The following is a 16527-nucleotide window of genomic DNA, read 5'->3' on the forward strand; positions in this document are numbered from 1 at the left end:
CAACAATCCAACAGAAATATGAGCAAAAGAATGGAAGAGGAGTATCACAAATGGGAGCTATCCAAACAGCTGATCTACACATGAAAACGTCATTAAGAAGTCATCAAGGAAATGAGCCAGGCTCAGGTCAGGTGTTTGAGACCAGCCTGACCAAGAGCAAGATCCTGTCTCCACAAAAAATAGAAAAATTAGCTGAGCATGGCAGTGCATGTCTGTAGTCCCAGCTACTCAGGAGGCTGAGGCAGGAGGATCACTTAAGCCCAGGAGTTTGAGGCTGCAGTGAGCTATGATGACACACTGCACTCTAGCCCAGGCAATAAAGAGAGACTATCTCCACCCACTGTGCCTCCCTCCCCACCCCAACATAAAAGAAGTCATCAAGGAAATGTACATTAAGTACACAACAAAATCCTACTACACAACTGCCAAAACGAAAAGACAATACCAGGTAGGGCAAGGATGTGGGAAAAACAGCGACTCTGACCTGCTGCTAAAAAGTGTAAACTGGTACAAACAGTAAAACTGGAGTATTCATTAAAGTTGAACGTACACACAACACACCCTATGATCTAGGTCCTAGTCATGCAAGTGTGTTTCGTTTTTGTACTTTAGTGAATGTACTCATACTTTAAAGGCTTAGTTTTTTTAAAAAAGACTTGATATGCCTAGCTAAAAGTGTTTTTATTTTCTTTTTAGTTCTGGAAATTAATTTATAAATTAAGTACCTTGTAGAGGATTTGCATAGGTTTGGTGAGTTCCACATTTCTAAGGAAAGGCGCTAAATACTTGAATAAATCAATCAGTAGCTGTGCATACATAGGCCATCCCTAAAAGAAAGAGATATACACGAGTCATAATTACACTCAGTTTTTGTTCTACCACCAAGAGTTGCCCAGGCAATTACACTGTGGCTACCTTTTCCATACTAATATAAGTGGAGAATACAAACGTAAGTACTTCTACTATCTACTGATTGGGGCCAGGTGCGGTGGCTCACGCCTGTAATCCTAGCACTCTGGGAGGCCAAGGTGGGAGGATCACTCAAGGTCAGGAGTTCAAGACCAGCCTGAGCAAGAGTGAGATCCCGTCTCCACTAAAAATAGAAGGAAATTAGCTGGACAACTAAAAATATATAGAAAAATTAGCCGGGCATGGTGGCACATGCCTGTAGTCCCAGCTACTCGGGAGGCTGAGGCAGTACGACCGCTTGAGCCTAGGAGTTTGAGGTTGCTGTGAGCTAGGCTGACGCCACGGCACTCTAGCCCAGGCAACAGAGCAAGACTCTGTCTCAAAAAAAGAAAAAAACTGATTGGCGTAAAAAAGAACTAAGTAATTACGGAGACAGTAGGAAATATTTGAATCAAACTGGCTCCTGAGATTTCAGTACATATTGGTCCTTGTGCCTATAGCAAATCAAAAAGGGGAGAGGAGAAAACCCTGAAGAAATTTCAGATAGAACACAAAACACTCAGCCAGCTGAGACACTGACAACTAGAAGTCTGTTTTCTTACTTCTTTGTAATTAAGTACTGGGTCTCAACCATTTCTTTTCCCAATTCCAACTCCTGCCAAATAACTTCGTCATGTTTACAACATGAATCCTCTATTTTTAGCCAAAGTTGGCCTGCTCAGTGTCCCTCAACTATACCAATTATGTTCAATTCACTCTTACATAATTTTATTCAATATGTTGTGTTCCTTCTTCCTGGAATGCCTTTATCCACCAAACAAAACCAACTTCATTTAACGGTTATGTCACCTTATTTTTTGCCAAGTTCGCTCCAGCCACAGTAGTCACATTTCTTCTAATTTGAAGGGCCAAACTCTCTGCAGTACTTATTTGCCATTTAATTGCAAGATGGGAGAAAAACTTCTCACGTTAACTGTACAGTATTCCCAATTAGACTAAGAACTCTTTAACAGAACTTGATCATAATCCTTCAAAATAAAGTATCCTAGTGGTCCTCAACCTTAGCGTGAGGCTTTTAGCATTTAGAGTGAGAATGTGTAAAACTAGCAAGCTCCCGAGCCCCATTACAGATTTATTCAAGTATCTAAGATAGCACCTGAGGATTTCAACTTTAAAAACAAAAAACCCACAAAACTTTGACTAGTATAGAAAACAAATCATTCCTATGAATAAAAAAGCAAAGCATTTATAAAAAAACAAACAAAAAACCTTGAGAGACTAACACAGGTGGCCCACAATAGAGTTGGAGAAGCAACATGCTAATGACTCCCTCTGTCTAAAAGGGAGTGAAGTATTTAGTTAAACTTCTCTCCATGACTTGAGTCAACACTAAATATAAGAATTCCCAACTAAGGTTGGAAGAAGTACAATTAATACTAAATGACTAATAAAAATCTATAGGCAGTGCTAATAAGCCCCACATAGTTATTGTCTTCATCTGTAGGAGATAAACTGCAGCCACACCTTCTGCTGTGGCGTATGTGCCAGCATTCTTGCAATAAATATCCGATGGGAGATCAGTTCCAGCCAGGCATATACAAAACCAGGAGCTTTGGTAGGCCTCAAGATGTGGAATGTATTGCTGAAAAGAAAAACCTTAGTCAGAGTCAGAAGCATACTCTAACTTAAATATAGTGAACATGTGAGTATAGGCAACATGCAAGTTGTCTTACAAATCAACATGCCTCAAAATGCACAACAGTTCTACTCCTAAAATTTTACTACACTAAACCAGCAGTCCTAAACAGGAAATCTGTATCAAACACAATACTCACCAGAAAGCTGTAAGTGTCTGGAAATTAATGGTTTCCAACACATGTTCGGGTGCATTCAGTTCCAAGAGCAGCATGATAAAAATTCGATGGTAGGGAAGCTGCTGAAATTCACTTTGCCGAACATCATGATCTTGCAGGAGAACTCCCACTACTATTCCAAGGACCTATACAGAACACACAGATTAGAGCTTGCAAATCATACAGATAATTCACTTACAAGTCATGTTTTTTTTAACCTGGCATTTTTAGCCCCACATTAGAGGATGTATACCATTTGAATACAAAATTATATTCTGGCCTGAAAGCGTCATACGATTGGCTGGATTTGGCCTACACTGGTTTATGTGTTTTCTTTGATTTTATCATCCTTAGACCACGTCTATATGTATTTTCTCCATAAATGTCCAGTGGTTTTTCTAAAGCAATGGAAATCAGCATGGTCCCTCGTATTTTACCATGTTAACACAATCTAACAATCTAATTCTTCTGGTCTGAAGTTGATAGCTGGCAAATGGTTTACACTTGGCATTTAGTAGGTGGGGGCCAGGGAAGCTGTTACACAAGCAGAGATGTCTCCTGAAGGACTGTTGTGCACTCCACCTAATCTGCCTACTGCACAGTGAGGGACACGAAGAACCCACTTGTAATTTCCCAAATCCAGAATCTAAGTCCATTTTCCCACATATTTTTGCACCATTTTAATATCCAAATTCCTAGGAACTCCCCTGTGTAAATCAAAGTCTGTTACCATACAACTGAAGATAATTTCCTCTAACTGACTTAACCATTAACAACGCTTTTGAAACTCCAACTAGCTACCCCCAGAAAAATCAGTAATTTGCACAATAAGTAGGCACGAAATGAAAATGCCCACAGATGTCTAGCTACTTTAATATAATTAGCTATTATATTAAATTATTAAGCAGTGAACATTTCTTTCTTCTTTTTCTTTTTTGAGACAGAGCCTGTCTCTGTCACCCTGGCTAGACTGCAGTGGTATCATTGTAGCTCACTGCGACCTCAAACTTCTGGGCTCAAGTGATACTCTTGCCTCAGCCTCCCAAGTAGCTGGGACTACAGGTACATGCCACAATGCCCAGCTAATTTTTCTAGTTTTAGTAAAGACGGGGTCTCGCTCTTGCACAGGCTGGTCTCGAACTCCTGAGCTCAAGCAATCCTCCCGCCTTAGCCTCCCACACACCTGGCCAGCAATGGACATTTCTAGCCACCCATTCACAGTGATTCTGTGTAGGGGCAAATCTCATACTACCTAAATATCTTCTATTTTAGTCATTACCAACCACTGACCATTAACATACTGAAAAATACATTATGATCCTTTAAGACAGAACATATTTTGGGTAAGGGCTGGGCCTAATAATGTTGAGAACCACTGATGGAGACTTAAAGTGTAGCAAGAAAGGATTTCAGACCTTGTTCAGCAGATTAATCTTTGTGACAGTGTTGGTGGCCTCCCCTGAGTGTTTCACTAGCAGTGCAATGAGTCGAACAAAGGCATCCAGGTTATGATAGCACTTGGCTCGGATCATGGTGGGATTAGCAGCAGGATTGTGCTGCTGCTCAGCCTGAGCACGGTAACTGATTTCAACACACATTTCAGTACACAGACGAAAGAACCTTGTTATGAGATCATCGGTCTTCAGTATTCCTTGCTGGTGCATCTACCATGGGAACAAAAAAATAAAGACAGAATTAGATAATACACACAAATGAACTTCATACACCTTTAATTTTCACACTTAATATTCCCTCATTTGTTCCTATTGTCACATTTCTATTTCTTACATCGTATAAAATGTCATTAGAAGAATTATTTTCCGATTAAGGAACCATGACAGAATTTCTCCAGTTCTAAGTTTAATGGAGAACCAGTGAAGTTGGAAATTGACAGAGAGATAATAAGGCGATTTTGAACAGTAGGCCACTGCCAAATAATTTGGAAAATTAACTATGCAAATGAAACCTACTTTTAGGAACTATCTAGGTCATATTAAGACATTATAGACAATGCATCTTTCCCCCAAGGGGTAAATTATGTAACTTTCACTTTCTTACCACATGTAAGATAATTTGCTTCTCAAAGAATTGAAGATAATTTCCACCAACTGACTTAACCAATATTTACAAAGCTTTTGAAATTCCAACTAGCTTACCCCCAGAAAAAAGTCAATAATTTGTACAGTAAGTAGGTACTAAATGAAAATACCTGCAGATCATGTCTAGCTATTTTAATATAATAAACTATTATATTAAGCTAAAATAAAGTGGAAAAGGCAAGTTTATTTTACAGAAAGGAAAAATCACAATTGTATGACATGGACTAGAAGTGAAACATAGCAGAAAAGTTATTTGGCTAGTACACTCCCACATCCCAAAAGATGACAGTGACAGCAACAGTGAAATAAGCATTAAGGTGGCAGAGGAAGGAGGAGGTCAGTACTTACTAAACAAAGAAACCAGGCCCAGAAAGAAAACTTGAAGGTTATCTTGAAAATTTTAAAAACAATTTAACTGTCCCTAATAAGCAATAAAGCAGCTGAACTGGCAGGGCTATGATAATAATGTGTCCCTGCACAGCAAAGGGACTTGTGCCTACATAGAGTCTGAAAAACAGGGGGAGGAATGAGGACGGTATGCTACAATCCAGAAGGAAAGAATTTTCAAAAGGATGCAAAATGGAACAGAAAAATGCAATGCACTATCTTTTTCAAGAGAAATGGAGAAGAGGAATGAAAGCAAATAAGCCAGCAAGAAGAACTGAGACAGGTGCCACATCCATACCCATGAAATAGCAATGATCACAAAGAACAATTTCTTCCAAATCAGGAATCAAACTATAAACATGCAGTAGAAGCTTTTTAACAGGGTATGTTTTATAATTCCCTGGATTCTTTTAGGGGAGCAATGTATTCAGTATGATTTACTGAGTAACATTCATCTTGAAAAATAAATCCAATTTCTAACAACTTCTAGAATTCAAATCAGCTCTTCCATATTCAGCTGTCACTTATTTGAAAACAGATCAAATTTATAATCTTTCTTTGGCAACATACTTAAGTTTTAGTTTCAGTTTGAATACATCTAATAGTCAATCTGCAGGAGTAAGCAGACAACTCACCCTGAACAAATATTACAATAGTTCCACTAAAAGAAATTTTAAGGCCAGTTCTGGAAAAGTACCACTCTTGCCAAGTTATACTACAATTAGGAAACATTGACTCACTATGTCTTATTCCCTCAGGGGCTGAAAGCAGCCAGTGGCAATCAAAAACAGATTGCTAAATGGTCCTATGGCTCTCTTCCAACAATTTTTTCCTGTTCATGCTATTAACAAATATTCCTGTCAAACCCAATTTTTAGCTGGGGGCTTGGTTCCTAACACTTTAACTCAAAGTCTGTTTGCAACAAATTTAGAAAATCTAGAAATTCTAGAAACTACTTTCAAAGAAATACGCTACTACACTTAAGTAGATAAGCATCTTAAATTAGAAAATACAATAAAATACTCTGCCATTTAAATATCTAAGTTTTTTGTTTTGTCATATCTTATTTTTAAAAAAAAAACATGGGCTATTACAAGAATTTTACATATTTACTAGCTGGCAATCCCATCATTGCTGATTATCAAGCTAGTAAAATTACATTTGGCAGTTTCATTATTCATTATCTGACCTTTGTACTTTGTATCTGTGACAAGTGAAATGGGATAAACAGAACTAAATGGAGGCAGAGAATGTTGACTTCACTGCTCAGTGATCAACGAGGAGTAAACAGGCTGTAACAATTTAACAGCATGATGGCAATATTTTTGGTCTGCATGAGTATGGAGGTAACTGGCCACAGATACATAATACTGAACTTTAATATTGGAGGCATCACACCCTACTACTTATGTTGAATAAAAAGCACCTTTCTTTCCAAAAGCTCTACCTGTCCAACAAATGCAGAGAAAGCTTTAGTGCTGTCACGGCCAGCTGCTGCTGAATGGTAGAGATTCACCCATTCCCTCAGAAGATACTCTGCCTTCTCCCTCAGGCCTGGAGGGTCATCATACTCTGAGGCTTGAGAGATCCCAGAATGCATCATAAAGTTAGGGCCTCCATGAGCACGATCAATCATTGCTTCATAGTTGGATCGCACTACTTCCATCAGCTGGGGCAATCTAGTACAATAAATCCAGAGTGAAAATCAGTCTACTCATGGTTGTGATTTCACAGACATACAGTTCACAAGAGTGATGATCACTTCACTTTACCATTTCCATATTTAAAACAAAACTATCCTTGGTCTTTTCATATCTGTTTGCTCATGAGGGCATAATATGCAAATGACCTCAATTAAACTACTTCTGACCCCCAAAAATGTGTCCATTGAAATGTAGCTATGTTCAGAGTCAACAAATATTCACTGCTTGCCTGCTATGGGCCACGCTTTATGTTACTTCTCTTGGTTTTCAATAGTCCTTTTAGAAATTTCTGTTTTGTATTAAGAAACTGACTTAGGGAGGATAACTTCCCGGAAATCAGAAAGCGTTTAAGTAGCATAACCAGGGCTTAAACTCAGGACTCTGATATCAAGCCTAATATTGCATGTACTGCTCTATACCACGAAGGCTTGGCAGTTAGTTAAGCTTTCACACTTCAAGGGACAATATTAGGCCTCACCAAAGCGTCCCATATGTTGTAGGTAAAGCAGTTACAACAAATATTGTTAGTAGTAAGTCTGCACATTCCTTTCTAAAGCTCTTAGGCAACTGCTAAATGCACAGGGGTCCCAAAGCATTTCATCCTCACCCTTCTGGAGCATTGCCTCTGGAATGAGCATTAATCCTCATAAGGGTTTCAATGGTGTGGAAGAGATCTGCCTCAGTAACATGGGCAACACTCCTTTCATCCACCAGCAGGATTTTTACCAATTGCATAGCAAATGCCACAGCCATGTAGTTTAAACCATTCTCCATCGACTGGCAACACAGAAAACATAATGTAAGAGAGAATCCACTTAGAGCAAACATACTTCCTAAGTTCTTTTGTCCATTTAAGTAAATTCCTTTCATACCTGAGCTAGGTGAAGATCATACTGCTGCATATTAACCAAATGATTGCGAATTAGCAACTCCACAGCCTCCACGTTATATTTATATTCATCTCGACATTCAATTAGGCACCTAGGAAAATTCAGTACTTCTTTATTCATACAGACTTAACCATACTGTATCAGATAAAATAAAGAGCCCATTTTATTCAATAGAAATTTGTTCCAAATTAAGGAAATTAAGTCAACTGCAAATTAGTGTCTAAGTTTCAAAACAGCGAGTAATGAAGTAGAATAGATAACCCAGGCTTTGCTTTGAAATTCTAGAAAACAAGATTCCATTTAAGACATTAAAATATAGCTATATGAACACCACTGCTATGAAATCACTGAAACCTTTTAAAACAGTGCCCTACAATTTATTCCCCAAAACAAGGTACTACTGTACTTTATCAATCATGAGGAAAAGTTAGAGACCAGACAGAAAAAGGGAAACCGCTGGACATAAACAGGGCCACATATGCCAAAGGGAAGCTCAATAATTACTACTCTTCTAAGATGGCTACAAACCTTGTGATCTGTTTGTTGCACCATGGGGACCCATATGCTCGGCCATCCTGCAGAGCTTTTAGGACCAAGAGGTGGCATTCCCTGTAGCGCAGCAGCAGGTCAGCATCAGCACCACTTGTGGCATCTAGCAAGCCCTCTACAGCCTATGGGAGAAAGAAAGTGTTTAAAACCATAGAATATACAGTACTCAGCCCAACTATCAGAGCCAAAAACCAAACCTCAGTGAAAACTACAACAAGGGCCAGGCATGGTAGCTCATGCCTGTAATCCTAGCACTCTGGGAGGCCAATGTGGGAGGATCGCTTGAAGTCAGGAGTTCCAGACCAGCCTCAGCAAGGGCGACCCTGTCTCTACTAAAAATAGAAAGAAATTAACCAGACAATTAAAAATAGAAAAAATTAGCTGGGTGTGGTGACACACGCCTGTAGTCCTAGCTACTTAGGAGGCTGAGGCAGGAAGATCGCTTGAGCATAGGAGTTTGAGGTTGCTGTGAGCTAGGCTGACGCCACAGCACTCTAACCCAGGCAACAGAGTGAGACTCTGTCTTTTAAAAAAAAAAAACTACAACAAACCTTCTAAAGCCTCAAGATTGTTTTCTCCACTCTCCAAATATCCTTTTCGGTCACCTAACACACTCTCTCTAAGTTCTATTTAGTTTAAGCTCATTCTGTGTTCTTCACTGTCATAAAAGGTTCTGCTGCCCCTACAGTCAAAATGCAGGGCTCCCCACTTACCCTGCACTATTAGCCAACTTCTTGGATCAACTTGTCCTCAAAATCTAGAGGGCTATCTTTTAAAGTTTCTTCAATAATCCCATTTCCAGACAATCTTAAGGAAAAATAAAGATTTCCCACTTTACCATTTGAAACTACCATGACTACATTCTACTCTGGGGGGAAAAAAATCACCTACTTACAGAACTTGATTTATATTAGTTTTTTAAATCTTAGGCATACTGCTTTTAGGTATGTGAATATGACACAGGTCACTAGCTGTTTATAAACCTAGCTTCTTCTAAAAATAATAGCTTAAGAACCAACCTTCTGGAGCAATCCAAGAGCAGCTATGGCATCCCGAGAGTTTCGAGATAATACTACAACCTCCAAAAGACTTCGAAGAGCCTGAGCTTGAGGGTTCATGGCTAAAGTTGGTGGGATGGCATGTAGGTGCTGCTCCAGTTCTGTAATGCACTTATCATAAATCTGTGCTACATCATCTGTTGCCCAAGCTTGCTGTTTTGGAGAAGGAAACAACCAAAAAGAAATAAACAAAATTTTTTAAGGTTTTTCATTGGCACATGTACCAAAGTCAGTGGGTATGTTTACTCCCTTTATTTTTCTTCTTTTTTCATCAAAACATGAAGAGCTACTTCCATTTCCCCTTCCTGAGCTATTTGGTCTTAATGGTATTAGGTGGGGCTGTGCAAGGCAGACACAGGGGAAGGGGTGCTTCACTTCAGAGTGGACAACCTGGCAGATACTACCATAATCAAGTGATTGAAGAGAATACCATTAAAAATGAGACAGACTGACTGAGGGCAGCCACAACTTGTGGCATCTAGTAAGCCTTCTACAGCGTAAGTAAGTAAGTGTTCCAAATCATGAAAACACAGTGCTCAGTCGATAAAGCCTGACAGGGTAGAACAGGAACACAGCATCACTTCTGTGCTATTCCTATCGAAATGCATTATCTCAATCTAGTCATGAAAATACACTGGTCAAAAACCCAAATCAGGACATTCTAGAAAACAGCTAGCCTGTAATTTTCAAAAGTATCATGGTCATGAAAGAGAGGAAAAACCAAAGATCTACACCAGGATGAAATAAGGGAGATTTTATATATATGACAACTAAGCGAAATGTGTGATTCTAAAATAGGTCTTTTGCTATGCATTATTGGGACAGTTGGTGAAACCTGAATGAGGTCTAAGAATTAGATGATAATAAGATATTAGTGTTAATTTCTGATTTTAATGGCTGTACTGTGGTCACACAGAAAAATGATTTTGTAAAAAGTACAAACCAAAGGATTCAGGAGTGATGGGGACATCAGGTCAGCAGCTTACTTTCAAATCGTTCAGGGGAAAAATGTTTTTCCTTTTATTTCCAACGTTTCTGTAAGTAACTTTCAAAATTTCAGCAAATTCTATTATTTTAAAAAGGGATTTTATGATGTTACCATACAAATCTTTCTAATTAGGCCAAACATTACAGTTAGATCAACCTCATGGATTTAAAAAAAAAAAAAAATCCCCTATATGCCATGCTGGTCTGTACCTATAACTCAAAAATTGTGGCTATTTTTTTCTCCCTGTAACTTAAGCTCCCAGGAAGCAAGTGATATATTAAATGTCAACAACATTTAAATTAAACTTTAAACACACTATTAAAACCAAAACAAGTACTTACCTTCATGGGCTGAGCTAAAAATCCTGTAGGCTGACTTAAGTCATTTGTAGGCAAAAAGCCAGGCACATTACGTGCAAACTCTTCATAAACAGCCAGCTGCTTTGGGTCCACACCACCAACCTTGGAAGAAGAAAACCTATTTTGACAGGATTCATTCCACAGTCAATAGAAACTTTTTTGTAAGTGCAAAGTTTACATGCAGGTTAAGCACAAAGGTTCTGAGAATATAATGACATAAGAGTCATTACAACATATAACAGCATGATTGAATATACATGTGCACATAAATATAACTCAGAAGAGGGTTTCCCATTCCCTTGAATCCCATAAAGGACGTATAAATTCATTTGCATTGGAAAATGCCTCAAATGGGACTGTTCCAGCTCAAGTCTCCCTTAGAGCTGGTAAATATTATCAGATTTCTCAACACCTTGTTGGGAACAATAAGTAACCATCAATAAAAACACAAACACCAAAAAATGCAACTAGAGAAGCCCAAGTTGGGAAACATAAATACTAACAGGCACATAAACGCTTTATAGTACCACTTCGACAACCTGGAGGGGTGAAGGAATCTACGCAATTTCCATACGTGCTCAACAGGCAGTGTTTAAGTGAAGTGCTATTAAGGTAAGCTGCTTTCTCAGAAACCACATTTAACCCTGCTTTCCAAGTCCTGATAAAAAAGTTCAGCAACAAGAACATAAAACGCAAGGTAGGGCAGGGAGAGACAGAGCGCTGATTCTCACTTTCAGCCTGATTTGCTCTGGCATCCTCTCAGCTTGATATGTTAATACAACAGGATCACAGTATCTGCGCCCTTCTTGCCTGGCATGTTTTCTCAGCTCAAATTCCTGCAAACAAAAAAAGTCACTGAGGTTCTTGTTATAAGGCACTTTCTTAAATTTAAAAAACAAAAATTTAAAAGGCAAATGCTAAACACTTACAGTTGCTAATCTCTTGTCCATCTCAGGGCCTGCTTTTTCTACTGCAGTCTTCTGAATAAAACAGCAAGCCAATTCACAATTGTCCTGAGCTAACTGAGCTGCTGCCTGATCCATCATTTCCCTTTGTTGCGGAGAAGCAGTCTATGGAGGGGATGGGGAGGAAAAGGAGTAAAAGCTGATGTAGATAGACAGATAAGATAGTAGGAAATGCAGTGCATCTGAAAGGTATATAAGTCTGGCTCTACTTATCAATCTGCTGTGACCTTGAAATAGTCTTAACAATCAACTTCCTCATTTATAACATGAAAATGCCCTAAACACCTATCAGTTTGTTATGAACATGATGAGCAATATGAAAGCAGTAAACAAAGGAATCATAAACGATGACATCTGAGATTCAAAACTAGTAACTGCATTATTTTAAGAGAGAATATGTGCTTGTGTATACATACATTATCACTTTCAATTATTTTGTAGTACCCTGCTCAAACTGCTTTAATCTAAATTATCATGGATAATAGAAATAAGATTGTTAGCTTACTGTATGTGCTTTTTAAATCTTTCACTTCTTTCCTTTAGACAGGGTCCTGGTTTGTCACCCAGGCTGGAGTGCAGTGGGCCATCATAGCCCATTGCAACCTCGAATTCCTGGGCTCAGGCAATTCTGCTAATTAGCCTCCCAAGTGGCTAGGACTACAGGTGTATACCACCACAGCTGGCTGATTTTTTAATTTTTTGTGGAGATAAGTGTCTCGCTATGTTGCCCAGGCTGGTCTTAAACTCCTGGCCTCAAGCAATCCTCCTATCTCAGCCTCCCAAAGTGTGGAATTACAGGTGAGTCACCACAACCAGCCCTCAATCTTTCATTTCTTTAACAAATATTTGGGTATCTATACTATTTGCCAAACACTGTGCTGGGGAATACAACAGTGAGCAGGGGTAGTGACAAACCAGGTATGATGCTTGGCCTCAACAAAACTTGTAATTTAAAAAGAAGGAAAACATCAAACAAATATGGTGATTATTAAGTGGTAATGCCCACTGCCACAGGCAAAGGGGGAGGAAATCCTGGCAGACATTCAGTAATGAATGGGGCTTTGTACCACATTAAGGAAATAAGCAACTTACACGGAGGGCTGAGGCAAAACTGTTTTTCAGGTTGGTAGATATGCTCATGAGCAAAGGTTCCCTGCAAGTAATCATAGCCATTCCAGCTGTCAAGTTACGCATCATATGATGAGCTGCTATTCGCATTCGAGATTCCTCAGAATCCAGGGCAAAATCCTTCCTGACTATTTGCTCACAAGTAGTCATGGCAATCTTAATTGATCGATCCACCACAGGATGGACTAGCTCTTGGACAGCCCGTTCAATTGCTTGACGCACACACTGCTTCAACTGTGGATGGGCCTGAAACAAGGGAATCTAGGCAGGGGAAAAAGTAAAATAAGTCAATAGCTTGATAGCTTGTTTAAATAATATAACCCAATTCCTATTGACAATCACACCCATACACTCATGATTTTGGAAATCACTTCAAGGTTAAGCAAAACTACCAATTTCTGCTTAAAATTAACCAATGAAAAATTCAGGAAACAGGAGCTGGGCTAAATAGAGGGGAAGTTATTCAGAATACCCTGTGATACATAACAACAGGTATATATGATTTTTTTAAATTTAATAGGCAAACTGTTATAAGATGCCTTAGCAGCTTAAAAACACATTACTTGCTTCATTAAAATTTATGGCTCAAGTACTCTCTTAAAAAATCAACTCCTCTATTAGCCTATAAAAACACCAAAAGAATCAAGTTTACAGAGAAAAGGCTTCCTACAAAAACTATTATTGCTACAAAAAATTCCTCAGAATAGCAAGCATTTTACATTGCCCGCTGAAGTCTTTCACTTCACCTGAAAGACTGTTTCTGATCTTGTATCTTTGGTATAATTTATGCCCCAATACTTACCTTGGTCCTTTTAACTTATTGGATATGAGGAACCAATATAACCGACGTCTAGTCACTTTGACTATTTTTAAGAGAGAGAAAAAAGTTGCCATTGTACTACATAGCAGTTCTAGACCCCTACTCTCTCTGACGAAAGTCTACAACCCAGGAATCCAGAGGGAAGGGGAAAGAGGAAGAGAAGGTGACCAAACAGTTCGCTTTGTCACAAGCTAGGAATCGGGAATGGAGCAGTGTTTACTTACTGTTGGGTTTAGAGTAATGTGTGGTGCCAGGCCTGCGAGGGAATAGACGTTGATGTCGTGGTAGCTGTACTGTGGCTGTGGTGGAACTGTGGCTGTACAGGTAGTGCTGGTAGCTGGTGTGGTAGAAGTTGCTAAAAGCAGTAAGAGACAAAAACAGCACATTTGTCGACTTTACTACAAAATTAGCTGGATAGTAAGTGGTCATTATCCAGTTAAACCAATTGGATTGGGAGTGGGGAGTGGGGAAGAGATGTCACAGGTCATATCTTTCCCACCCTAAAAGAGATATTCTGTTATTTTAACAGAGATGCAAACAAAGCATTAAAACTATGTCAGTGGCAGTGCCCCCAAAGCACAGAAATCAATGGAGTGGTTATGCCACATTAGCAGACCCAAGTCTTATAGGCTTAGAACTATAAGACAGATGTCTGTTTTCAACCTAGCCTTTTCCCTGGTTTACACCTGGGGATTCTTGGCTGCTGGGGGCTGAGAGACAAAGAAAAGCAGATTTATTCTAACCACACCACCCAATCATTCAAAACCTCTACACATACCATCATCATCATCACCATCACCACCACCACCACCACCACCACCACCACCACCCACTCCCCCACCCTCCAATCCTCTTGCTATAGACAAAATAATCCATTCTACCTGGTCTGACCACCCCCAAGGTTGAGAGATAACACAGGCCATCATGCCATGCAATATTTCTAAGACTCCAAACAATGTAAGACATGACTTGGCCTATATGGGATATGAGGAACAAATGATGAAATCATATTCCGTTAAGAATGCCATATGAACTGCTAGAGTGGAATCTAATAAGGTGACAAAATGCCTAGTCATTACTAACTGTACTTGATAATTAAGAAGGCTTGCAAAAAAAAGTATACAAACTTCCAGCACCACATATGTTACGTAGGAAAATCATAGTTCCCTATAGTCATGGAAATGTACCATTTAAGAGAACATTCTGGTTAACAGATGGCTAGAATAATTAATACACTTACTTGTGGTTGTAATGGGAGGGAGTTCTTCTGGCTGCTTGACATCTTTCTTTGGAGCAGAGAGTTGCTCATCTAAGTTCTTTAGACGATCTTTATCCTTTAGGAGGTTTCCAGGTTTTAGTTCATTGATGTCTAATGCAAGATTCTTGCAGAGGACCTCAATCTCAAACTTCAAGTTTAACTGCGTAATTCCAGTATTTGATAAGAATTTTAAAAAGGAAAATTTAGTTTTATTCATAATATACTCCACTCTCAACTCAGTTGTTATAGTGCCTCCAGCAAAATACTCTGCCTGCCTTTACTATAAATTTTAAATGCGAAGGCAGAGAACATTCCAAAAGACAAAGAAGCAACAAATTACCTTTAAGTCATGTTCCTGATGTAGCTCAGCTAATACATTCATAATTGCCATTGTCCAAGGGTTTGGTGGCCTAAAAACCTAAACAAAAGCTAGTATGTTAAACTGACCCAAAGTGTCCTTTAATTTGGATTATTTAAAACAGTTGACCATTTATACCAATGTGACCAAAACAAAACCCTCAGCCATCCCACCTATATCATATTTCAGAAAAACACCAAAACCACTCATTAGAATCCTTCCTATAATTTCACCTGGCTTCTCAAATTGGAAATATGAGTTCCACAGAGGGAAACGGACCTCACCAGCTTTATGTTCATATGAACTAAGGAAATAATCTCTTGACCCTGTGCTGAAACAAATCAACTCTTACAAATTAGCCATGGATAAAATTATTAAAATCTACTCACCACACTACGAATGCTAGACTCTAAGACTTTGGCAACAAAGGGCACTACATAGAGCAATTCTTGTTGTCCTTTAACATAAGCCTCTAGCAGCAAAGATTTCACATCCAAGTCCTGGAATTAAAAAAAAATTTTTCAAAAGCTAGGAATACACTCCAAAAGGCCTTTACAAAGTACTCAAAGAAAGGTATTTCGCTAAGCTCATCCCCCACACAGGAATCCAGGAATCAATATAATATCCACCTCTTGCCTTATCAAAAAGAAGGTGTGAAAAATCACAGCTTGCAGGCTTTGTTTTTAAATCCTAAAATATGTAGGGCCACAAGGGTGTAATGGGGAATTCAAAACATAGGCCAAAATCTTACAAAAACCCAATAATCATTAAAATAGTCCCAAAGTCCAGATTTTGACATAATATGCTGCATGAACATTCCCAAACTTTACATAAATCCTTAGCTAAAACTTACAGTGTGTAAGATGGGTTTGTTTTTAGCTAATGTGATCATTCCTAACCAATGTCCCAAGTTCTTAAGCAAAGAACGATCTGAGAAATTGGCCGCAGCTTTATCAGAGGTCAGTAGGACCTGAAACAGTAAAAGATTAAGAAAGATATGAGAATGAGCTTATGGAAAAAAATTCTCAACTAAATCTTTCAGAATTCTATTATCCTACCCTTAAGTAAGCCATCATTTTTTTTTCTTATACCAATAAGAATGAGCTTGAAAAAAAGCTATTTCTGAGAACATGCCCCAAAGCAGATCAACTCCATATGTCACATCATTTTGATGTATTCATTACCCAACAGTGCTATTTTTAA

At 38.8% G+C, this 16527-nt stretch overlaps 1 protein-coding gene across 4 annotated transcripts in view; it reads right to left on the bottom strand.

Moving 5' to 3' along the window:
* The window catches only part of CNOT1 (CCR4-NOT transcription complex, subunit 1), a 102788-nt gene that overhangs the window by 8457 nt on the left and 77804 nt on the right, over window positions 1-16527 (bottom strand). For 2 of the 4 annotated variants that reach the window (XM_012647863.1, XM_012647864.1), the window contains exons 26-43: window positions 16178-16294; window positions 15714-15824; window positions 15307-15384; window positions 14949-15126; window positions 13933-14063; window positions 12853-13149; window positions 11725-11865; window positions 11527-11631; window positions 10778-10897; window positions 9410-9601; window positions 8370-8512; window positions 7824-7932; window positions 7559-7728; window positions 6675-6927; window positions 4178-4426; window positions 2745-2908; window positions 2434-2551; window positions 726-827 (exon numbers count right to left, since the gene is read on the bottom strand). In XM_012647863.1, coding sequence (XP_012503317.1) covers window positions 726-827; window positions 2434-2551; window positions 2745-2908; window positions 4178-4426; window positions 6675-6927; window positions 7559-7728; window positions 7824-7932; window positions 8370-8512; window positions 9410-9601; window positions 10778-10897; window positions 11527-11631; window positions 11725-11865; window positions 12853-13149; window positions 13933-14063; window positions 14949-15126; window positions 15307-15384; window positions 15714-15824; window positions 16178-16294 — 2778 coding nt within the window. The remainder of the gene's footprint in view (window positions 1-725; window positions 828-2433; window positions 2552-2744; window positions 2909-4177; window positions 4427-6674; window positions 6928-7558; window positions 7729-7823; window positions 7933-8369; window positions 8513-9409; window positions 9602-10777; window positions 10898-11526; window positions 11632-11724; window positions 11866-12852; window positions 13150-13932; window positions 14064-14948; window positions 15127-15306; window positions 15385-15713; window positions 15825-16177; window positions 16295-16527) is intronic. The other 2 variants (XM_012647865.1, XM_012647866.1) reach the window with 1 other exon arrangement.

This window comes from Propithecus coquereli, unplaced genomic scaffold, assembly GCF_000956105.1.
Source record: "Propithecus coquereli isolate 6110/MARCELLA unplaced genomic scaffold, Pcoq_1.0 Scaffold272, whole genome shotgun sequence".
NCBI lineage: Eukaryota > Metazoa > Chordata > Mammalia > Primates > Indriidae > Propithecus > Propithecus coquereli.